At 38.2% G+C, this 26,004-nt stretch overlaps 1 protein-coding gene across 1 annotated transcript in view; it reads right to left on the bottom strand.

Moving 5' to 3' along the window:
* Positions 1-26,004, bottom strand: part of KIAA1755 (KIAA1755 ortholog) — a 986,731-nt gene that overhangs the window by 634,679 nt on the left and 326,048 nt on the right. The window contains exon 4 of the mRNA XM_044090195.1: positions 8,941-9,132. Coding sequence (XP_043946130.1) covers positions 8,941-9,132 — 192 coding nt within the window. The remainder of the gene's footprint in view (positions 1-8,940; positions 9,133-26,004) is intronic.

Below are 26,004 nucleotides of genomic sequence, written 5' to 3'. Positions count from 1 at the left end.
ACAGAATATAGGCAGTAACCGTTATGATTTTTAGATTTTTGAGTAAGCACTAAGTGAGAAAGTGTTGGTTTGGTGACTGCAGACTTTGTAGGGTGAATTGTACACAGTTTGCATTCTCCAAAATGGCCCATGACCTCTAAATCTCTTGCACTTAGCTGGATGAATAATGTTCCATATTTACTACTCGTATATTGTAATATAATGTTGTATTCTATCACCACAGTAGAAAATTAAATGTACTGTGTTGTCATTTGACACTAATCATCAGAGAAATACAGGCAAATCCCAAACATGGTATATACATATTAAGCACACAACATACCTAATATATAATTTAACATTTTAATTAAACTAATTTAAAAGTAAACCAAGAAAATTATTTTTTTCTCCCTAACAGGGCTTTAGTCTTGAAGAACTCCTTACCTAAGTGGACTGTAACGCTATCTTTCTTTTATGCTTTTTAAAAACTCTTTTTGATTACTGTAGGTATGACAATGATTTTTCTGTCTTTTAGCAGTGTTCCCTGTTAAGCTCTGCTCATAAACTTATAGTAGCCTATGACTACAATGAATCCATGGTGTGCACTTATAATTTGCCATAGGAATGGAAAATGAAAGTAGACGAGTTTGCATTCATGTACCATTTCCTGTAAAAGAACCAGAGCAGTACATTTTTTTCATCAAGTGTTTCTTTAAAATAATGCATCAGAACCTTTATCAAGATGTCAAGTGCAAGAAATTCCTGATAAAGGTGATCAGTGCTGGAAGACGTATGGTCGAGGTGTACCTGTTCACCTGGCTAGTACTTAACCACTATACTTGGTGCCAAACATATGTAACACATTTAGACAAACCACAAATCCTGAAAACTTGCACTAATCCTTAGCACGCCAGTACAACAAGCTGCACACATTTGGAAACACTAATTAAAGCTGGATCACTAATAATTCAAGGCTTTGTCTGCTCTATAAACAGAATTACATTTTAAATTTATTTATTATTTTATTTTATTTTGTAAGCAGGAGCAGAACTTTGATCTACATTGAACTTTATCAGACTCATCCCTGGAGTGCAATCTAATTAAGTGACTTGTTCAGAGTGACATGGAGGACAAATAGAAGCTGAGGGAATCAAACCCTGGACTTTAACAGCTTAGAAATGTAATCCTCTGCTTTAATTGACAGACATAGTTCTTCTTTTAAAACATTCTCTTAATCTTGTACCTTGCTAAAGTTATCCTTAAACTTTAAGATAACCGTAAACATCAAAGACCTACTTCTGCACAACTGTCTCTTGCACATTTGAAGAATAAAAATGTTTCAGTTTCCAGTAATCTTGGCTAAAAGTTTGTTTTCAGAGATCTTAATACTAGTTCAGAATGTAAAAATACTCACATCCTAGAAGGCAACAAACACTGCATACAGGCAGAAATTCAATTAAGCTTTAGAATATGGAATTCAATTTTAGGGCTTTTTTGACTACTTTAATAGCTTGTGATTTCCTGTATTGAGTTTAAAATATCTTTAAAACAAACATTTCCTTATTTGTTTGCTTCTTCATTAATAATGTCATTAATTACACAGTAATTAACTTTATAATTACACATTGGTTTAGAAGAGGTGACACCTTTTCAGATGAGACTAAACAATATAGCGAAGGATGGAATATTCAAAGCTGAACTCAACAAAAGAAGGCCATGTACAACTGGCAGTGCCCCATCTGCACTTATCAGAGCACTGGCAGTGCCCTGCCTGCACTTACCAGATCACTGGCAGTGCCCCACCTGCATTTATCAAAGCACTGGCAGTGCCCCGTCTGCACTTATCAGAGCACTGGCAGTGCCACACCTGCACTTATCAGAGCACTGGCAGTGCCCTGCCTGCACTTACCAGAGCACTGGCAGTGCCCCATCTTCACTTAGAGCACTGGCAGTGCCCCAACTGCACTTACTAGAGTACTACTGCTGAGTATTAGCAAAGACAGGTCAAGCAGTACTGCAAAATCAAGTAATCCAGGTCCATTGATCATGTTTAAAAAACCTTTAGATGGTAGTGTCTCACTACTGTGTGAATTTGAAGTCATTGTGATTATCCACACCTCTGCTTCTGATGTTCTGGATAGCTTTTTGATCCATACTGTAAATGAACAATAAACTATAATCAGATGTGCATTATAGGGTTTAAGCACATACTAAAGCACTATAATAAGCTATGAAGCAACAGTATAATGTCATATCCTGGAGTGGAGCATCAAAATCCTATAATGTATGTCTATTCACATGGCACAGAAGGATGTCCTGACTCCAGCACAGGAAACTGGGGTACAATTAGTGTCTTCAGCACTGGAGAAGTAAGGCAGGGAGAGTGAGGAGTAAAGGATCGTGGCTTTATTACCTCTCCCTCGGGGAGAGTTGAGTGGGCGCATTTGGAAAGCATATGGGTTAGTGCAATTTCCCCATCTGAGACTTGGGAAACCACCCCCAGTGCTCAAAGATGAATGGGCAGGGATGCTTTCTGGCAATGCTTCTTGTGAAAGTAAGGGGTGTCCAGTAAGGTCAGTCCAATGCATACCCTCCATCCATCATAACCCAAGCATGTACAGAGGGATGCAGAGCATATAAGAAAAATGCCAAACCACCCTTAATGCCTGCCTAAATGATAGTCTCACCTGGTCATCCCTTGCCTGAAGTGAAGTACTGGCACTGTGTAGAGTACTGTAAGGCAAGTAAAAGGTAGAGACCACACGTAATTCATGTCCAGACAGGTCACCTGAACAGACTACTAATAACTTCAACACCTATTTTATTGAATCAATTTCCAAATAATTTCATCCTAACCCCTCAAACAGCATTTTAAATCTCCCTTAACCTACTACAACTACTAACTCAGAAAACTCCTTTTCCCTTAAACCTGTTCCCACTAACTATATCAAAACTCTACTCTCTAAGCTCAAACCATGCCCTGTATCTGCCGATGATATCCCTTCTTATTTCCTCCAGATTGCTGCTCACTCCATTGCTATGCCTGTATCTATCCTTATAAATGGCTCCATCTCTGAATCCAAAGTCCTATCAATCTGGAAACAGTTCTACATGCTCCCTATTCATAAAGGTGGTAACGCCACAGAAATCTCTAATTTCAGACCTATTGCTATTCTTTACCCTCTCTGTAAAGTCCTTGAGAAATGTATACACAAACAAGTTATGTATTATCTCATACAGGTTAACCTGCTCACTCCCACACAGCATGGCTTCCGTCCTTTGCATAGCACCACCACAGCTCTACTACCCTTTCTCAACACTATTACTCTAGCCAAAGATGACCATAAGCTCATATCTTGCCTATTCCTTGACCTATCTAAGGCTTTTGACACAGTCCCTCACCCTCTGCTACTAAACAAACTAAAGAAGCTTAACTTCACCCCTGATACAGTTGCCTGGCTCTCTAGCTATCTCACTGACAGGCTGCAATCAGTGTGATGGGGCTCTGCACTATCTACTCACCTTCCAGTAAGAATGGGTGTTCCCCAAGGATCCATACTTGGACCATTACTTTTTAACATCTTTACCAACTCTCTTTCCTCTGCTTGCCCTCAGTCTAACATTGTTCAGTATGCTGATGACTCTACAGTCATCAGTATTGCCAACTCACCCTTTGAACTCCAATCAACTACCCAGTCATCTTTTAACTCAGTAGAGACTTGGCTCACAAATAACCAGCTCATCCTCAACCCTCAAAAAACAAAATTACTACTCTTTCTTCCAAAAACTGTAAATCACATCAAATCTTCCTCCACCATAATATCCCTAAACAATACTCCTATAGAAGTAGAATCTAGCACAAAACTACTTGGCATTACCATTGACGATCAACTAAAAGTTGATCTACACATTAACAATTGCATCAGAAAAAAACATCAGAAACTAGGACTACTATATAGGAATAACAAATCCCTGACCACTGAAGCTAGGATTTCCCTTACTCATGCCTACCTTTTACCTTGCCTAACTTACTGCTCCTAAATATTCACAAATCCGAACTCCTCCCTTCTTAGCAAACTAGAATCTATCTATCATAAGATAGCCAGATTTGCACCTCAAAAAACATATAAATCTCACCACTGACTCTCCCTAACATATCTGAATTGGCTAGAACTACCTCACCTGCTTCTTCAATCTCTGCTCCAAAGTATGCACTCTATTCTATATCAGCCAGCTTTCTGCCCAGCTCTATCATCCCTCATCTCCCACTATTTCCCTACAAGAAATCTCCGAAGCTTAACCAAGACCTATTAAATGTTTACAAACCTAATTCTAAGACTGGATGCTACTTATATAGCTACCACCCCTCTATTGCATGGAACAAACTACCCCTACATATAAGGACCCTTACACACCCTAAACAATTTAAGTCAGCCACTAAAGACTACTTTAGAAAACATTGGACCTGCCACTGTTCACACCCTCCCTGACAACAAACAACCTATAAAGTACTGCTTATGAAATACATAATACATAATATAAATAGCTTACACCCTATGCTTTTTATCTAGCTTCTTTGTAACTTCCTAAGCTTTTGTAATATACTGCCTGCTGCACTCTGATTTACAAATCTTTTTTATTAAAAATCAATGTACTTCCTATGTTTCCACTGCTTTTACTGTGGTATTGTTATGTAACTACTGTATGAGAGCTGAAATTTACTTGTAAATCTCAATTGTTATCTTAATGTTTTAAATTGTTTTGTATAACTTGGAGCTTTTCTCCCCGGGCCTCTGCTGAAAAATTGCGTGAGCTCAGTCGGACATTCCCGGTCAACAAATGTAAAAAGAAAAAAATATATATGCCCTTTTCTTCACTCTAATGCAATCCTGGAGTTAATATAGTTAGGAGGGGTGTGGGGGCATAGCCTCAGCTGGCTTCTTTCAGAGGAGCAGCTGTTTTATTCTGAAATTGTTCTACACTGCCAAATACCTTACCAATATGGAGAGACAGTCCAGTAACAGAAAAAGTACCTCATTTCTAGAGCTTACATCTATACTGACATCATTTTGGTCACTATCCAAAGTTCATGACCATAGATAAGCATGGAGATCACCAACAAAACATATTGTTGTCCTGTGCTTTTATTATTATTACTGTTGTTATTATTACCATTATTGACTTGACCATCACTATAAAGGTATGCAATAACCCTTGTACTTTCCAACCTGACTCTGCACCTCCAGTGCAAGTAAATACTAAGAGCAGCATGGATTTTTGAAAACATTACGGTGACTAGAAAGTAAACATAGAAGAATCTAGACTCCTGGTCAGCAATGCAATGGTGACTAGAAAGTAAACATAGAAGAATCTAGACTCCTGGTCAGCAATGCAAGTCTCAGTATTTTGGAAAATAAACTATGGATGAAATGAAGAAAAGAAACATAAAATAACAAAATTCACTATTACACCAGTTAAGCAGTTTTGAAAGGGGACTTTGCCCACTACTCCTCAACATGGATGTTTGTGTCCCACTTCCCTGCAACTTATAATATCTCTGACATCACTACATTCCTCCACATTTGGATTTGCAATTCTGCCTGTCTGAGGATTGCAGTTGTGGGTCTTCAGAACTACAAAAGACATGTAAGAAATTGAGGCAGAGGTATACAAGGCTAGAGACTCCTCCATCTCAAATAATCTCTGCTAAAATGATCAAGAATTAAGAAAGTGTGACTTCACAGTTTTGTGTAAACATAGATGTTAGAACATGAGCTATGAAATAAACCATTAATCCCTGGTGCTTTAAACATCATATAATCTTGCAGAAGACTACTTACCATCCATTTTGTATCTGATAATAATCCATCCATGTAGCATATTTTCCCAGATAAACCAAGGGATACTAACAAATAAAATATACCCCCTCTGTCTCTCACTCTCTCTAAATATATATATATATACACACACACACACACACACACACACACACACACACACACACACACACACACACACACACACACACACACACACACACACACACACACACATGCTCAATGATGAGTTGTAAAGCAGTAACTCCATTACTTTAGTGGGTGCTAAGAAATATAATGAAATTAAGACACAAAGAAATACAGGAAGAAGAGCAGATATATGTGGAGGTAAAGGAATGTGCTCAAAAGTGTACTTTTCTGGGAAGCAAAATTCAAATGTGAATTCTGAAACATCATGGCTGCAGAGCTGTGCTCACTGTTGTATAATCAGATGGTTTCATTTTCTGCCCAGCTGTTAATTTTACAAGATCAGATTTAATTCATTTATTTTAATTTACATTTACACATTAATAAGTTCACTTAGTAGTGGTAGCTTCCCAATACCAGTAGCTGATATAACTTGTGCCCTTTGCCTGACAGCTCTCAGTGAATTTATAGTATAGCTTCATAAACCATAATCTGTGACAGAATCTGAAATATGCAAACTAGGCAGACATACGTTGTTGTTGAGGATGCATAAAAACTAGTTTAGAAATACTAATCAACTAATGAAAGAGATAGGTGTAGTTCCAAAGTTTGCCTAGACTCATTCAACTGTGATTCCAAAAATGGTCCTGACAATAGTATAAGAATTCATGATGCTGATACATTTGTGAATAGTTTTTAGCTTAATGAAATGGATCTTCCCAAAGGAGTAAGAAAATCATATTGACAAATATCTATGGCAGCACAGTTGACAGTTCCAAAATTTTTTTTCTGTCAAAATGTCATATTTTATCAACAAAAGAAATGGAATGAATGAAAATGACCATATCCTAATAAGGCAGGATTACAGTACAAAAACAGTGTGATCTGATAGAACATGTTCCTAAGATTTGATTAAGAGACAGAAAATACAATGAAGCTTAAAGACAAGCTTAGGTCCTGAGTGGTTCAGAGCTCAAATATATTGGTCATAGCCGGCCTTAGGCATAGGCCAACTAGGCGGCCGCCTAGGGTGCCGCTGTAGTAGGGGCGCTTTTCCAGTATTTATTTGGTGAAGGTAGACTAGGATGGGGGCACCAGGTGGTGTGGTGGGGGGCACCGTGGAGCCCTTTTGCCAAGGGCACCAGCTGACCTAAGGCCGCTCCTGTTGGTATACCTTCTGTGACATTCCCACTCTGAGCCAGTAATCAAGTAGCCTGAATCCTCACCACTGACACTGGAAAGGGACATTCACTTGGGCAAAAATGGATACACCAAGTATTTCCAGATGCAGCAGTCTGCATCAAGCACAATTTCCCTTAATAGCACACAGTAAACACACTCAGCCTGGGATCTGAGTTTCTCTGTTTGTCTCTCCCCAGGTCCCCACTAAGGATCCCCACTGACATGGCTGCAGAGTTAAGTCCTCAGCCAAGTGTCCAAGCCAAGTCCTCCACCACTGTCTCTGTGAAACCAATGCTTTGTGTCCCTGCTCCAAGTAGCTGACACACACACTCTTTGAGATTTGATTTTCACAGACACACAGAGACACACACACATGCATACACACACAGACCTGGGAAAGGCTGGCACAAATTCATCTGCTGTGCCCCCTTCTGTCCGGACTATAAAGTTGTTATCAATGCTACCAGACACTACAAAGACAGCTACTTTACAGCTCTTACTAGGGTATCCAATTATACTGAGTGATATTAATATTAATACAAATGGTAATGTTGGTCAGGCTTCAGGAGTGGCCACAGTGTCACCAATAGATATAAGTATTCTCAAAGGTTAAAATATTCAATAAAGGACCAGCCACAAAGAAAAGTTTAAATATATTTAATAATAAATAATAAAAGAACATGAAAATGCGGAATATCTATTTACAGTAAACACCAGAGTTTTAATCACAGGAAATATTAAAAATAACACAGGTGGACAGGTTCAGACAGTTACAGAAAAACAATACTTAACTAATCTCACTTCATCTTCCTAACTGATCTAAAGAATTACTGTTCCCTGCTTCACTTACCAGAGCAAGCCAAGATGAAGTGGGTGAGAGATCCTTCTATGTCAGGTTCCAAGAAACAGACTGCATTGAGATTTCTGTCTCACCTAATATTAAAACATTATTTCCATATAGAATGACATCACATACATTTGGTCATCTGATTTCTGGTTCCCATGCTAGAAACTGCCAGTATTTAGCACCTACATGTCGATAGTACACACACAAGAGCTTTGCTCAGATCTGGTACAGATTTAGAAGTCATAAAACAATTACAAACCTCTGCACTTCCTACAGAGACTAACAAACCATGCTTCTTACAGACTTTGTGTCTCTAGCTTCATTCAAAATTGTAAGATAACATATTTATGGCCTAGGCCCAGTAATTTAATTTCTTACTATTTTTAAAGTTTGAGATTAACCTCTTTTCTTCCAGTCTCCTCTGTTAAAACATATATATTTAAACATTTACAATAATGCATGTACATTCCTTTTTCTGCCCAGCAGGCCACACTATTGATACATTTTTAACACAAACAACTTTACAAATGCATTTTCAACACAAGCATCTGTACAAATCAGTTTGATATTCAAATAACATAAATCTTTACTAAATTCCAGCTAGCTGTGCTGGCATATGTTACACATCCACTGCCCTACTTCTCCTGGCATAACTGGTAATACCTCACATTGTCAGACCTTCCTTGGTCATTCTAGGATACATTTGGAGTGTTTCCTCACCCCAGTTTGTGTATCAACTTGAAAAGTAAGGTAGGTGACTGTTTATTTCAAAATGTTTTTCCTTTATATTTTCTGAACTTGTATCAAGATTGCATGGTATGTTTTTAATAGGAGATAAGTACAGCAATCTGCATTTGCAGTTTCTGTGTAACACCCATATCATGCTGGTGTATGTTTAAGCATACACATCATTTTCTTAGAAGTGCTTATATTATTGTCAGTTATTCTAATATCAGTTTTTATCTTTACCTGGTAAGCATGCAACCCCAGACTGTAATAAATTGGGGTTTAGGTCCTTCAGCTTCAGTATCACCTTCTGGGCTTTGTTCTCACTGAGGTTTTGTTCTCCAGGAGGCAAACTGGTGGTGGGCACCTGAGATATGTTTTCTACTGCTACTGTTGGAAGAAGGCTAGGTTCTGTCCCAGCTTCATAATTCGGTTCTGTAAAGAAAAAAACAGAATTTCAAAATTAGATTATTTATTATTTTGTTTTTTAAGAATAAATTGGCAAATATAAGTAGGCAAAATATTTACAATAGAACATAAAGACAAATATGTTGCAATATGAAATGTGAGCTACATCAAGGGATTTTAAGACATCATAGGGAAGTCCATTAAAAAGTCAACCTCAGATTTTCTAGCCAGGTTACTGATATTGTATTATTTAGTAATACTCCATTACAGATGCTCTGGACCACTTGAGATATCATAATGTAATGTCTTCCCTAGGGCTGTTAAGGAGTTCCCTCCATATCTATGTGATACCATTTCTTTATTTTCATTCTGGTTAAGAAGTTTTTGGGAACTTAGGACAAACATTATTTCTTCAACGGTTTGCATCCTAAGCTCTCCTCTTCATGATATTAACAGGAGAGGAGCATAGAAAAACTGCTATGAGATATGTTAAAACAATGGTTCTCAAACTTCTTCACATGCCTGCACACTTAGCAGTGCTGATTTTTGTGACATTCCTGCCATTCAGAGTTGGACATAAACCACAACATTGCTGCAATATTACATCAACAAAGCAATTTAAGAAGGTTTTATGGTGCATACCATTTTCTCATTGAGAAATAAGAGCCTAGTTGTGTGCATCTTACACATGATCCAGAAAGGTGTGAACACAGCTTAACAGAATGAAATGCATACCCCAGGCCTATACACTGCAAGCCATTCCCCGCTGTCACCAGCAGTTGCAAGCACTGCAACAGGCCAGACCATCTCCCTCCTCTCTGGATGGTAAGCTGCTGTCAACCACTCACTTCAATCCCCTCTTGTTAATTCCTCCAATGTCCAGGTCACTGTTTGATCTTGCTTGCATGGATCACAGTCAGGGCTTTATCCTTCTTGCACCATGGAGCCAAGAATCCATTATGTACAAATTCAGTAAATACACAGTTTGTTACCTTCTTAACCACTTCTGTGGAATTATAATGAACAAAACATCCAATACCAAATCCCAAATATGCAAATAATGTCTTAACATTATGCATATAACATCTGATAGCTGTAAGCTCTTCCACATACAGACTAATTTAGTTTTGATAACCTGGCCAAAGCTTTGGGTCTCATCCATTATTCTGTGAATGGGCTCCAGGCATAGATAAGTTGTAGATATTTGGTGCCAGCCATTCATATTCCTGATGAAATTCAGTGTGTACCGATCCTTGCAAACTGCACAATTTGATAGAGAAATAAGACAGGTGCACAGGAAGCAACTGACAAAACCTGACATCATACACCAGTTGTACAAAGCATGCAAAATAACATATGGAATGGGACAAAAACAAAATGCTGTCGGCTATTCATGCATTATAGACACAAGTGATAAGCTTGCAAGGGGTCAAGTCAGGTGAAAGTTGTAAGACAGATGGCAGAAGGCAGAGTGTGAAACAATGGCAATTTCCTTCTGCTACTATATGCATTGTTTCTGTGTAGCCATAACTGCTTCTGAAGCACATGCAGGACAATTAAAACATGCATACATGTATACAGACAGCTCAAAACAGTTCAGAGGACAGCAGGCAACTTGAAACTTACTAACACACCACGTTCACATAAATTTCCCCATCAGTACTAAGGTCCCAAGCTTGAACACTCATTATTGGTAGCGTTGTCACCTCACAGTAAGACGTTGTCCAGTTTGATTCTCAGCTAAAGCGTCTTCTGTGTGGAGACATGCATGAATGGACGCACCTTCGTTGAAGGTTGTGCGTCAGGGCTGGCAACTCAGTACGTAAAAATCTACTGCCAATCATTAGCGGACCGGAGTTCCGCTGTGGCGACCCCTAACTAAGAAAAGCCAAAAGATACAACATGCTCACTGTCATCTGTGCCTCACCATTGTGCTTCAAAGTCAGTTTAGGCTCTTCAGCTTCAATTCTTCCAGCAAGGAAGGCAGAGACTACAGCAGAAGTCTATAAGTATGAAAGTATTTGATGTGTTAGTATGAATGCAGACTATGCAAACATTTCAAATAATTTATCCAATACAGAACTCATTTAGGGGGAGAAAGTTGGATTGCTTAACTTTCATAATCTTCCTGTCCTGAAAATATAGTTATAACATAATTATCTGAGTCAACTGTACAATCTTAATTCAAGAGGAACTATTAAAGCACTTAATCTTTACAGATGGGTGATATCCCAAGCAGTACCTCTAAGATACTTTTTGTTGTGGAAGGATGTCAAAGTAGCCCATTGAGACAGCCCTTTGGAAAAACATGCCCTGTCCTAGAATTAAGACAACTGAGAACACTACTTACAAAGCAGCAGCTTTGTCCTAAGGACATATCCAAAGTCAGTAGCTGGCCAACCACACCACAGACACGGCTGGGCTTATTTTTTGTTATTTTACTGCTTGAACTCTAGGTTTTAATGGATTAGTGCTGGATGAAACTGATGGTTAAGGAGCACTGTCATATTTCCTGGTTCCATGCTCTGTGAAGATACTGCTCCTACATTGTATTCAAGGAGTTTCTGAGGAATATGGAGGCAAACTTCTGTGTTTCAATTAGTCTGTCAGAGTATTGGGTTAGTATGCCACTTTGTGTAAGTTTACAGTTTTGTCAAGGGCATTTTTGTGACCACAGTGGCCTCTCTTGTGAATTACACTAAATAAACTAGTGTTTCTAGAGCATGACGCATCAGTGTTACAACTACTGGGACTTTGTGTTGCTCATTTGCCAATTTCAGTGGTTACATTACAGAAGTTGTTAATCTGTGGCTGTGTTGTATCAACACGTTTGCTACCAGAGTTTGTGGTTCTTCTTGCTTTTACAGCCATTTAGAGTTTTTGGCCATGGAGACGTTTTTGTCTTGTTCTGGCATTTTGTACTGCTGCATATTTTAGACTTTCAGGCTGGCCATTATTTTAGAACAGGAAAATGATGGTTGTAACTATGTTTGGCAACAGAGTCATTGGCTTACTAATTTGTTTAACGCAGACTGCTTATATGGGAAATAATATCCACTTCCTTTTTTACACCTCAAATTATTTGAATTAATTTATGGTATTATCTATATGTAAAAAAAAAAACTGCAAACCTCTTTTGATTGGGTCTATATTACATTTTTGACAGCTTAAGATGTCAAATGTCTAAACATCGACATCTAAGCATCGAAACCGTAAAATCGTGAATGGCCATTCTTTCCTCAGGAAAGAACTCGCTAGGCCATCACAAAATAAAATAAACTTCTGAACATAGCCCCCAGTGTGGGGGACTGTGCCTCCCACACCCCCCTAACTAAATATACCAACTTCGAGATTGCTCTACATTGGGAAAGGGCAAATCCCTGATAACGGCCAAGCAAATTCTTTCCCGAGGAAAGAATTTGTGTATGTAGCTGTTCGAGATTTTAAAGTTTCGGCGCTTAGGTGTCGATAATTCAGCATTCGACAACCTAAGCTGTCGAACATTTGATAAGGACTCTCTTGGTCGTGGCATCAAAGCAGAAGTGCAAATAACCCCTTAAACATCAAGTTCAAATGATTTTGCTAATGTAATAACTAACTAACTAACTAAATAAATAAATAAATAAAAACAACTTACACTGAAGCACAGCACATCGTTCTCTTGTAATCACCTGTTAATAAAATTATTTTTTTCTTTTCTCCTTTTGTGAAAAAAAATAACTTGCAAAATTCAAGAGGCAAATGCAACTGTAAAGCAACTTGATGCCAATCTTTCGCTTTAGCAAGTATCCCCTACTTGCATGTACTAATGCCATTCAGGGTGAAACTCACTAATTAATTAATGAATTACTTGGTAAAGAGTTGTAACAATAAGTATAGAATAAATAGCCTCCTTATACACACACACACACACACACACACACACACACACACACACACACACACACACACACACACACACACACACACACACACCTGTTGCAAATAATAATAATAATAATAATATCAGTAACAACAACACTGGGGCTTATCAATACCAGAAGTTATTATTCATTTCTGTGAGCCCTTGAAACAGCATTATCAACATGTGGTAAATGTCCCTGGCAAGAGAATACAATGACAGGCATTAACAGTGGGTTTCCACATATTGCAGGAATTAAAAAATAGTCATACAAGGTAAAAAACAAGTTCATTTTATAATTAAGACAGGATTGCAAGCACAAAGATGTGCTGTGCTTCAAGGTAAGCTGTTTTTACAATAGAAAGGACCTTTTGAACTTAATCTTTAAAGACTTACAAATGGCACTATTTCCTAGGCGAGGAAAGAAAGTGGAATGTCTTTCAGTTAGCGAGAAGCACTGATGGTCCCGCTCTGGCATGGCTAAGAATATATGCACTCTTTAATGACATTATACACTCATGGCACTGTAAGAAGAAAGGGGAAAGAAGACTGGTGTCCACAAAAACAGCCTTGCTTCATGAGTCATGTTCCTACCCCTTGTCATGGACTGATAATTCCATAAATGTATCTGTGGTTCTAGGATTTAGTAAGGCTCACATGTTGTAGCTGGAATAAAAAAAGGCCAGATCATAAGGATCTTGATTAAGCAAACACTGACCTTCTAGAAAATGGGAAGCAGAAGAAAAAATAAACTGTAAATGGAAGAGGAGTAAACTGAAACAAATTAAGCACAATCAGCTAATCTTATAGGACAAAAATGTTGCAAAGGGGACTAAATTACTGCTTAGCTTCTTTTCTTCACAAAGTAAGAACAGCCTCACATAATCACTCACAATTTACATAATATGATTTCTTTTCATAGTTACAGCTACACTATAGCATGATGTTCCAGGTATGTTATAGGTAATCCCAAGTTACTAGTAGGCAAACTACAAGATTTTTCAAGTGATCTTTTTTTCTGACGTCTCATTGCCTTTAGAACAAACCTATTCCTGAGATAACCTACACACCTGCAATGATCAAGTCTGTCTTAATGTCTCTCCTTCTGCTACTCCTTTCCATCCAGATAACTTAAACTAAATTAAAAGCAGTGAGCCAATCATCCACCCAGGCATGTGAAAGCTCAACACTGCCAGAAATGCATCTGCTCAGTACTTACATGACAAACAAAACTGAACACCACTATTTATTTTTCAGATGTAAACTATGGTCAGGCCACAACATAACAGCAACACTCTATAGTAAGAGAGTTGTGGGTTAAAGGGTTGGAGAATGTGGTTTAGTCCTACCTGACAAAGGTGTCCAACTGCTCAGGCTTTACTTTCAGGATAAAACCCATCAATTCGGAGTGAACCTCTGATAAGCTCTACCCTTCACACAGATTATTACTATAAAACTCTTAAAAAAAATGGTGAAATCACCTTGAACTGCCTTTTACCAACAGTAGTTATCAACAAAAGTGTTAAAGATACCTTGGCAATGGTGGCTAAAGAACAGTAGTTATCAACAAAAGTGATAAAGATACCTTGGCAATGGTGGCTAAAGAAAAAACAGGCGGACTAAATTAAAAGCTGCCTTTGTTAGTACACAGGAATCTTTTATCACACTGGGTGGGTTGAAAGACCCTTTTTCAAATGATAGTTTCATGTTTAGTTGAAGGCATTCTGTGGGTACTTTGAGAATCAAAACTCAGTGAACCTTGATGCATTTTTACCTGGAAAGTCACACTGGTGACACCTTAGGAACTTTAATTTCACTGATTCACTTACAGTAAGGCATTACAGTAACAAATTTCCACACTTTTAACAAAACCATTCTTTATTCAAAGGTAAACAGACATTATTCCTCATCTTCTCTAGTATCTGTAATCCAAGATTCCTTGTATAAACATAGTGACTTATACAGACTATTACCATTTAAAAGGTAATAGCTTTAGCCTTTTTAAACATGTAGGAGTTGAACGTTTTCAGTATATCCACTCACACAAAAGTGGTTTCTATTATGAAGCCCTTTGTCCCTTAGGTCAAATTATAAAATCCATAAAGAAAACGTTGATGCTGAATAATGTGGGTGTGTACCCCCAGAGTTAGAATGATTAAGCAGTGGGGATGTGATGAATGATGAGGGTCTCACCGAGAGTTAGAATGATTAAGCAGTGGAGATGTGATGAATGGTGAGGGTCTCATGTTTTGGTAGTCAGGCTCCTCAATATTTGGCATTGTGTCTTTTGAACATTCTTCTTTCAGAACTTTGTAGTTTTGTCAAATGGCCATAGAGATTGTTGACAGGAAGCTAAAAACTCCTCTGACTTAGCTGTGCACCATAAAGCCAGCAGTGAAACACATGAAACATTAGCAATGTTACTGTCTGCTAGGCCACAATGAATATAGATTCATATCCTAGGCCCAGTGGTGCAGAAGTTGTGATTCCCTGCTGTAGCCCAAGTTCTTAGCCTGGCTATTAGACTTTTATCTGAAGTTTGCAGAGAAAGTTTAGGAGAAATAGCAAGCATGAAATCTAGAAAGGTAGGTCTGTGGCTCATTAAACCATGGACAGGACTGGCCAATAAGCCCTTTCAAAAGTCAAAAACACAGTGTCAGTGGGACCAGATGATGTCCCAGGCTGCATCTTGCACGAACTACAGAACAAACTAACCCCCCACCTAAACACGATGTTCAACCTCAGCCTTTCCACAGGCTACATGCCCATAGAATGGCACACAGCAACAGTTATTCCTCTCCACAAAGAAGGGGCCACAACTGACCCTGGTAACTATTGCCCCATAAGCCTGACTAGCCTGGTCTGCAAGGCAATGGAGTGCACCATTATGGAACTCATTAACAAAGACATTGGGACCCTCCAAACACTTGACCCAACCCAGTTCTGCTTTGTTAAGGGCAGATCATGCCTACTAAACCTGGTTGACTTCTTTGAGACAGTCACAAGGCCATAGACGAGGGAAATGTGGTTCACACAACCTACCTTGACCTCGCCAAGGCGTTCAACACCATTCCCCACTCGGGTATTACAGAAAAACTCACCAGCCTGAACATAAACCCCTACGTCATGAGATGGATTGCCAACTGGCTTGCAGACAGAACTCACATGGTAAGAATAGCGGGCTCCAGGTCCGACTCTAAATCAGTCACAAGTGGTGTCCCACAAGGCTCAGTCCTGGGACCCCTACTGTTTGGCATACACTTCTCAGAAGTACAGGCAAACACAGGACTATGGCTAACCAAGTTCGCAGATGACTGCAAACTGGGAGCCATAATTGACTCTCTGGCTGACACGGACATCCTCCAAAAGGGCTTTACTGAGAAGGACACCTGGTGTCAAAGTCATGGCCTCAAGCTAAATGCTAAAAATTCATAGTCATCCCATTTGGGAAAAAACAAACACCCACGAATTACCACATAGGTGGCAGCCCCCTTAATACAGAAGAGGTAATAAGAGATCTGGGGACCCAGGTAGATAGTAATCTCTCCTTTGACAATCATATTGCCAAAGTAGTTAGGAAATCCTTCTATGTGGTCCATCTAATTACGAAAGGGTTTGCATCTAGAAATAAAGAGGTTATAGTGTCCCTCTACTCATCACTCATTAGACCCATCATAGAGTACAATGCCCCATTTGGGATGTACCTCCCAAAACACTTCCAACAGCTGGAAAGACCACAAAAGTACCTCACCAAGAGGATTACTGGCCTCAAACATATGTCCTATGCAGCCCGACTGAAAAAACTCTGGCTGTACTCAGTGGCATATTGCTTACTCAGAGGTGATCTCTGCCTGACTTACAAAGCCATGTCCAACTCAGAATTGATGGACATGCTCTACCTAAAGAAATCCAAGTCACTGCGAGCCATGCACTCTAGTGAGCTAACCCTTGCCACAACAATAAATAGAACATGCTGGAGGGATAGATTCCTGTCACAGAGACTCCCCATGCTTTGGAACAAAATTCCAAATTACATCAGGCAGAGCCCCTCACTAACACTCTTCAAGAGAACCCTTGACAAGTGGATGGGCTACAGAAAATACACCCCTGGAATCACTTCATTGGCTCTGCTTGACAGAGGATCAGTTAATTAATCAATGGGGTGGCGAAAGCCGACACACTTTGGCTAGGCTTATAAATGCCCTCGGGCAGATAGCTTAGTACCTGCCTATGAACATATGAACCTATAATGTCAGCTATAAGTTGTTAGAAAAATGCTAGAGAATTTGTTAAAAAGTGCTAGGCATACCCACATAGAATGAATGGGAAAATACAGATATTTAGGTTGACAGCTCAGTTAAGCTATGCTTTTTGTTTTTCATTTTATAAAAGGCACAGCTCATTATGTATGACCTGTTGCTACAAGAAAGCACATTTATTCTAACAAACTAAATTCTTGGGGAGTTCAGTAATACATACACACAGCAACAATTAGAAAGACTGCAACATTTTTCTTTATTTCTGATTTATAAAACACAGAACTAAGCTTTGTAATCAGCTAAATGGTTAAACTATGAAAAAATGGGGTGTGAGGAAGCTTTGCTCCACACTCTTCAATGACGTGCATTCCCCTCATGCTAAAACTCACTAGCTGTACAATGCTGTCAAGTAATGTTCCGGAGTTCTGTTCAGGGTGGGAAACTCCTGTCATGCACCTGCACATACACACACAAACACACACACACACACACACACACACACACACACACACACACACACACACACGCACACACGCACACACGCACACGCACACACGCACACACACACACACACACACACACACTGACAGGGTGTGAAGAAGGAATTTAGTTCATTCTAAATGTAGAGAGAGCAGCTGTTCGACTAATTACACAGCACTGTTGAGATCACCTGTTAATTACAAGAATTAAAAACAGTTTGTTTCTGTACATCTAAACAAAGAGGAAAGTTTATGTTTCACCAATACTCAGCTTCCATTTGAGCAAGGCACCAAAAGGTTTCATAATCAATCACAAAGCAGGAACTTGAGACAGATGGTTTGTATGAGGCAATAACGTATCTGCATAAACCAAGGCACTATATTCAGTACTTTAAAAGCTATGTTGCACTATCCTGTGTTAATTTAGTAATATTTAGCAAAAAAATGTGAAGCACAGAAGTGTCAGTAAATACAAAATCAAAGAAAAGCTAAGTATGATGGCAGATAAGGATAACGTTGTTCACCTGACATACCCTTCCTGTACTCTTGTGTCTGCTGTCTCTAGAAAGTTAGAAGAACAGAATAAGCAGCACAAACTCATTTGTGTAGTGGGGTGGGTTTGCAGAACATGGACTCACTTTGTGTACTTAAGTTGTGTCTTTCGGCTTTTCCCGGTTAGGGGTCGCCACAGTAGAACTCCGGTCCGCTAATGATTAGCAGTAGATTTTTACATTCTGAGTTGCCAGCTCTGATGCACAACCTTCAATGAAGGTATGCCCATTCACGCATGTCTCCATACAGAAGACGCTCTAGCTGAGAATCGAACAGGACAACATCTTACTGTGAGGCAACAATGCTACCGCAGCACCACCACCGCAGCATACTTTGTGTACTTAAGTGTTGTTGCTTATTTTGTTGTTGCTTATTTGGTTAGAGGTACACATGAAGAGTTCCATGTTTCTGTATTGTTTACCATTAAAAGGAACCACCATCCAAGACAGGCTATATAAGATTGTGCAGAGGGGCCCTGTGCTTAAGGGGAGTCCCAAAGTATTGCCTGATAGCCGGTGCTATAAATTCTGTATCCTCCCAGTTGTAGAACAGGAGCACCAGCTTCGTAAATGTTAACATATGGCTTTAAGGAATGAGTTAACTGAGACACTTGGCTAATGTTGTACCTAAATGCAAATTACAGTATAAGATTACCTGCAACAAAATAGCACAGATTTTGTCATTTCTAGAATCCACAAACAAAAACAATTTAATATTCTTTAATGGGTGAGCACAGTAACCTTAATTACACTGTAAGAAATTATACTTCCTTCTTATGGCAGTATGTTTTCTCATGTAGCTTTTTAGTTTAGTATAAGTTCAGATAGATTGGGCCTTTATATGCAGAGTGATGGCTTTTAGCAAAAAATAAGTTGCAATTGTTCCTTAGGGTCATTGTCTTCTTCTCTGCCAAGCCTGCTTTCTGAAACTGCACATTATGTTTCCCAGGACTGCAAACTGATGTTAAAAGCATTTTTTCCCAAGACATATAAAGGGGTGGATCAACAAGGAAAGCTAATCTCTGCTCAGACTACAGTAACAGGCACAGAACAAATCAACCCTGTTATAAAAAAAAAAAACCTGCTTGCTATGGTTACCTCCTCTGAAGATGGACTTGGCATGCTACAACAATGCGGCAGGTGCAAAGACACATTTAAAAGTGATTTTATATCACCAAAGCTGGGAAATAAAAACCCAGTGCATTCTGTTTCTCTCAAGTGTCTCTCAATAAGCACAGCTAGAAACTGTTCTGAATGATTGTTTTCCTGTTGTGCTTGATCGCTCACCGATCTTTCCTATGTCACATTAGAACTACTTACAGACCACCCAAAATTGTGCAACAGGGCACCATTGTATTACAGGGAGGACTGTGTAAAAGACTGACTGAACCGAAAATACTGTCTCCAGAAGGCTAGGTGGAAAAATGAAGAAATTAAAGCAGATACACAGCAGACAGTGTGAGTAAATAACGGAAGTCTGTGAGAAGAAACCATTATTGTAAGTTTTGAGGGGACAGAATGGGAAAATTAGGTATGATGTAACAAAATGTGTATTTTTGAATATGACTGCAGCTATCACAGTATACCCACCAGTATTATAAGGTAAGACGATTACAGTTTTGACAAGAAGTTAAGTTAAATATAAGAACAGATGAAAAAAATATGCAAAACAAAAAGATGAAACAGGGTGTCACTTACTACACAACAAGGAGGTTTGCCCATGGAGTTAGTCCAGCTAGTAAACTCAGGGATGCAGCAAATATTCAGTTTAGTCTCCTAAACGGGTCTTATCTGGCCCACGTTTTCCATCTATCTTTCATTGTCATCATTCTTTTCTTATTACTCCGTACAATATTCTAATTACTTCTATGGTCCCACACTTTCTGTTAGGCAACTTTTACTAATATACCCTTTCAGTAACCAATTTGCAGTTTATTTAAACTCAGCTTGTAGATTTTATCCCTCCTGCTTTGCACCTCCGCATCCTATGACTGGAAACCATGTCCTGTTCCTCTGTCCCTTAGTTGCTGATTCAGGCATCTACTCTGCCATGATAATATTGAAATGTCTTTCCTCTTCATTTGCCACCAATAGCCTTATTTTGATGTCACGCACATATTTGGTGGACCTTTCTCTTTAAATTAAGCAAAAATGCACTTGCCTCAAATGCAAAATCCAGTTAAATGTCAACAACAAAATGATAGCAAATAAAACAAGAAAGAAGGAAAAACTGTACAATGAACAGAAAAAAGCTAAAGAATTAAAAAAGAATACAAAGGACACTTGGCTCTCCAAAAACTCCCAGCAGTTTAATTAAGTAAGCACTTTCGTACAGATCAATGTCTATACTTCCTCAGATTTCGTTTTTCCAGTTGCTTGTTTCCAGTATTTTAATTGTTTCAGAGGCACATGGGATATATGCAAATGATCCTTATCAACATCAGGTGTTTCAGCTAATTGGCGATTCTGAATGCCCATGACTCGTTTCGTTGTTTTAATGGATAATTTCAGGCCAATAAAGCCAAACCCCACTAGCTGTGGATATGCATAGTTCGGCCTTGTTATGACCTCATCAGCACAGGATCATTTGCATATATTCCATATGCCTCTGATACAAGAGGTTTGGGAGGTCACTAAGTGGAAAGTCTAACTTTGCTGGAGTTTTCATTTTGTTTTTACTGATTGTTTTTTCAGTGACCTTCTCACTCATTGTTTTAGTTTGTTGTTTGGGATATTTTTGCAGTGACTCTAATGATAATGGACATCAGCTGGGTGTAACAGCCCTGTGTTTCTAATGTTTAGTCAAACACTCTGCTTATGCTGTGCTGATGAGGTCATAACAAGGCCAACATATGCATATCCAAAGCTAGTGGGGTTTGGCTTTATGGGGCTGAAATTGTCCATTAAAATGATGAAACAATTCATGGGCATCCAGAATTGCCAATTAGCTGAAACACCTGATGTTCATAAGGATCATTTGCATATATCCCATATGCCTCTGACACAAGAGGTTTGGGATGTCACTCAGTGGAATTTCTAGCTTTGCTGGAGTTTACATTTTGTTTTTAGTGATTGTTTTTTCAGTGACCTTCTCACTCATTGTTTTAGTTTGTTGTTTGGGATACTTTTGCAGTGACCCTAATGATAATGGACATCAGTTTCATAGTTTCATAGTTTCATAGTTTCATAGGTTGGTACTAGGCTATCAGCCCTAGGGCCTATACAAGCCTAGCATAACAATTCCCTGGCTATTTCTTCCCACATTATTTACTTTCCTGGACCCCTGTCTAACAGGGCGACTGACATGATCCCTGGGGTGAATTTCCTTTCTCCCATCCAATTGTCAAGGTTCCTCTTGAAGAAGTCCAAAGAGGCACTCTGCTTGACATGTATAGGCAATCTATTCCAGAGTCTCGGTGTAACAGCTTTGTATTTCTATATCTTAGTCAAACACACTCCTTATGCTGTGCTGATGAGGTCATAACAAGGGTGAACTATGCATATCGTCAACTAGTGGGGTTTGGCTTTATTTGCCTGAAATTGTCCATTAAAATTATGAAACAAGTCATGGGCATTCAGAATTGGCAATTAGCTAAAACACCTGATATTCATAAGGATCATTTGCATATATCCCATGTGCCTCTGATACAAGAGGTTTGGGAGGTCACTCAGTGGAAGTTCTAGATTTGCTGGACTTTACATTTTGTTTTTACTGATTGGTTTTTCAGTGACCTTCTCACTCAATGTTTTAGTTTGTTGTTTGGGTTATTTTTGCAGTGACCCTAATGATAATGGACATCAGCTGGATGTAACAGCCCTGTGTTTCTAATGCTTAGTCAGACACTCTGCTTATGCTGTGCTGATCAGGTCATAACAAGGCCGAAATATGCATATTCACAGCTACTGAGGTTTGGCTTTACTCACCTGAAATTGTCCATTAAAATGACAAAACAAGTCATGTGCATTCAGAATCGCCAATTATCTGAAACACCTGATGTTCATAAGGATCATTTGCATATATCCCATGTGCCTCTGATACAAGAGGTTTGGGAGTTCACTCAATGGAAGTTCTAGCTTTGCTGGCATTTTCATTTTGTTTTTACTGATTGTTTTTTCAGTGACCTTCTCACTCATTGTTTTAGTATTTTAATTGTTCCAATTAAAAAAGAATGAAAGCATTGTTCAATAAAAGTGAACAGATCAGACCAAAACAAGATGACAAAGAAAAGAGAGAGAGAGAGAGGAAAACACCTAATGGCATGTTCATTAGAACAATACTGGACAGAAACACAAACGTCACAACTTAAATAATCCAGACAAGGATTTCACCATTCCTGTACTTGAAATTCAGGAAAAATGGCTTGTTTCTAGTTACTTAGAACTGGATCAACACAGTTAAGAATTCAAAGAAGCTTTCAACCACAACAAGACCTTGTAAGGAGTCTGTATAAAAGGCTGGATCACTTATTTGAGAAGAAGAAGACATATTATAGGATGTTAATAAGAAAATTGTCCATAAGACTCAATAAAGTAAAAACATTTTCCATAAACAAGATTAAGATCTGGAAATACATGGAAACTGCCACAATATGTTCCCCTGCCCCTTCCAAAAGGAGATCAAAACAGGTTGTAATACTGGATCTATTCTAAGCCAAATCAAGGAGACAACCTAAACATATATAAAGCATGAATGCAGACAACCAATGGAGCAGGGCTAAATACCCAGGAAAGAGAGGTTACTGTTATACAAAGAAGGGTTTTTCATAAAAGTAAGATTAAAGGTGAAGACAGTCACCAAGCTATATTCACAACCCTGAATTCTTTTGGTGAAAGTTAAGCATTCTGTACTGGGACAGAAAAGTAGCCTACATCCACTGTGAACCTGATGGAGTGCATTCAGTGATGGGAAAAATCCAGATGGAGTCATGGGGTAAGTTGATATATAAAAGTGGTCTGGGAAAGTTTTACTTGCTGGTCTGAGTACACACGGAGGGTGGTAGTCCTGTTGATAAGGAAGACAGATTCCACTTAGCAGATCTACTATTACATACAGCTGAGAAGATGATGTAGACAAACTTAACACTTGGTTGCATAGATATAGGCCAGCGTATTCAAGACAATTCTCAACACCACAAACATTTAATAGATATTTCTCTAACTCTATTAGTCCAAGCCAAAAAGGGGCATAATTAAAAAAGCTGCTTGGTAAAATAACAAATGCAGACTCAATGCTCTAATGATGGTATCGGTACCTCTCCATGAACACTACCTTACCTTAGTACTGTTTTATAGTTGTCATAGTTCATATTTCCCATTCTTGAATAAATAACTTAAGCAAGTTCAAGAAATAACAACAACTCTTCCGTTTGATAAGGCACCAAAAAAACTACTAATAAAACTTCAAAGGTGCCAAAATGAGCAAGTAGCTACACCATAAGCCCAACACATGAAAAAAATGCTCCAAAGAGAGTATTACACCAGTCTCTTTATTGTTAAGCACTTTCTTCCCCAGTATACACCTTGGGGATTTCCTTAAAACAAGAAACAGAAAAAATTACATTGCTCCAAGTCAACACCCTTTATATGCAATGAAACAATCAATTAGTCAATTATTCTTTCACAATTTTAAAGACAGACAGTAAAACGCTAAAAACCTATGTACTTTAAATAATACACACAAAAATCTTTAGAAAATGTTAAATTTTACATTATTAAAAATAATATATTATACAAAATACAATAAAAATTCAGATATTTAAAGCCCTTTTTCTTAGAACAGGAACCAGGGAAATATGGTCATTTAACCCTGGTTAAACAGTGGCATTTAGTCTAATAATCAAATAAAACTCTCTAAGGTCCACCTGAAGCTCCACAAACCACCTCTAAAGTTCCGTTGGACAACTTCTAAAATGCCAAACTTAAATCTTGTACCTCCTTCACATGCTAGTGTGTGCCTATACAATGCATTATTTACATTACCCTTATTAATGGCATAAAGGTGTTCGTATATTCTAGTCTTAAAATTCCTTTCCTTTTTGCCAATATAGGAATATGAACATGTTTGGCAAACTGAAATATATACAACACCTCTTGTGTTACAATTACCCTTATGTAAATGAATACCCCTACCATGCCCAGCTATAAAGGCCACTTTGCTATCTAAAATGTAGGGGCATTGATTGCAACTACCACATCTAGTAGTTCCTTTAATGAACATAGTCTTGTTAAGAAAAGTGTGCTTTGTCAAATATTTAAAATTCCTCCCAGTTTTGTATATAAAGCTTGGTGTCTCACCAAGTGTATGAAAAATATCAAAGTTTCCTTTGAATATATGCCAATTCTTCTTTATAATGTCCCTCAATGCACATTCATCTAAACCATAAGGGATGGTCATACTAGTGTCAAAATTGACCCTTTCAGTATGTTGACTATCTGCTTTTTGAATGGTCACACCACTTCCCAATAAGGGCTTATATTTTGAACCCCATGCTTCCATCATTCCTTTTGCTACTTCTTCAAGAAGTCCTTTTGGGTATCCCCTTACGCTAAACATTTCTGTTATATTGGAAACATCTTCCAAGAAGGTGTCATATGTAGAACACATCCAGCCCTTACCAATTGCCCTTTATAGATGTTTCTCTTCATATGAAAGGGGTGGCAACTCTGAAAATCAAGGTAGCTGTTGGAGAAATTTAACATTTTCTAAAGTTTTTTGTGTGTATTATTTAAAGTACAAAGGTTTTTAGCATTTTACTGTCTATGTCTTTAAAACTGTGAAAGAATAATTGACTAATTGATTGTTTCATTGCATATAAAGGGTGTTGACTTGGAGCAATGTCATTTTTTCTGTTTCTTGTTCTGAGGAAGTCCCCGAGGTATATACTGGGGAAGAAAACACTTAACAATAAAGAGACTGGAGTAATGCACTCTTTGGAGCATTTTTTCATGTGTTGGGCTTGTGGTCAAGTTCAATAAATTTATTAGTCTATAATAAATATTTAAACAAGAGGTTAGTTTATAATGGAAATAGTCTCTCATCACTTTTTCCTTGCACCATTTTTTCCTGTTTCATTAGATCAGGTTAACTCCAGCCTGATAGTGTAAATATAAAAATTATGTTGGGAAAACTGAGAGGGCCTTGAAGGACAGAATGTATGAACATTCACACTATATTAAAATTAAAAAAGAAACTAGTGCACTTTACAAGCATTCTGTGACGTGCACAGATTTTAAAGGTTTTAAGTTTGGCATCATTGACACGGTCAGGACGAACATTAGTGGGGGAGATATTAAAAATTTACTGTTAAACAAAGAACTTCAATGGCAGTTAAGACTGAGATCCAACTTTCCCCCTGGTTTAAATGAATATATTTCTATTAAACCTGTATTAATAGCAAGAGCAGGGGATGTATAGGTATTTAGTATGATATTTTAGTTTAATGCTTACAGGTTTCAGGCTAGTGTCATTGATGGCTTGGGAATGTTATGTTTCATTATTATTATTAATTTTTACTGTAATTTTTATTGTATTTCCACTATCCTCATTTTTATTATTTTTTATTCTTATACAATATCACACAAAATGATTTTTTATCCTCTTTGACTTTCACATGAACATTTTTAGATGGTTTTAAATTAATGGTCAGTTAGACACATATAATAACAGTTTATGTGATTGTGTATAAAACATAAAATAAAGTAACAAAGAG

The sequence above is a fragment of the Protopterus annectens genome, chromosome 12.part0 (assembly GCF_019279795.1).
Source record: "Protopterus annectens isolate FY-2018-M chromosome 12.part0, PAN1.0, whole genome shotgun sequence".
NCBI lineage: Eukaryota > Metazoa > Chordata > Ceratodontiformes > Protopteridae > Protopterus > Protopterus annectens.
Note: the sequence above shows the minus strand (reverse complement) of the source record. Positions and strands in the feature narration are given on the sequence as shown.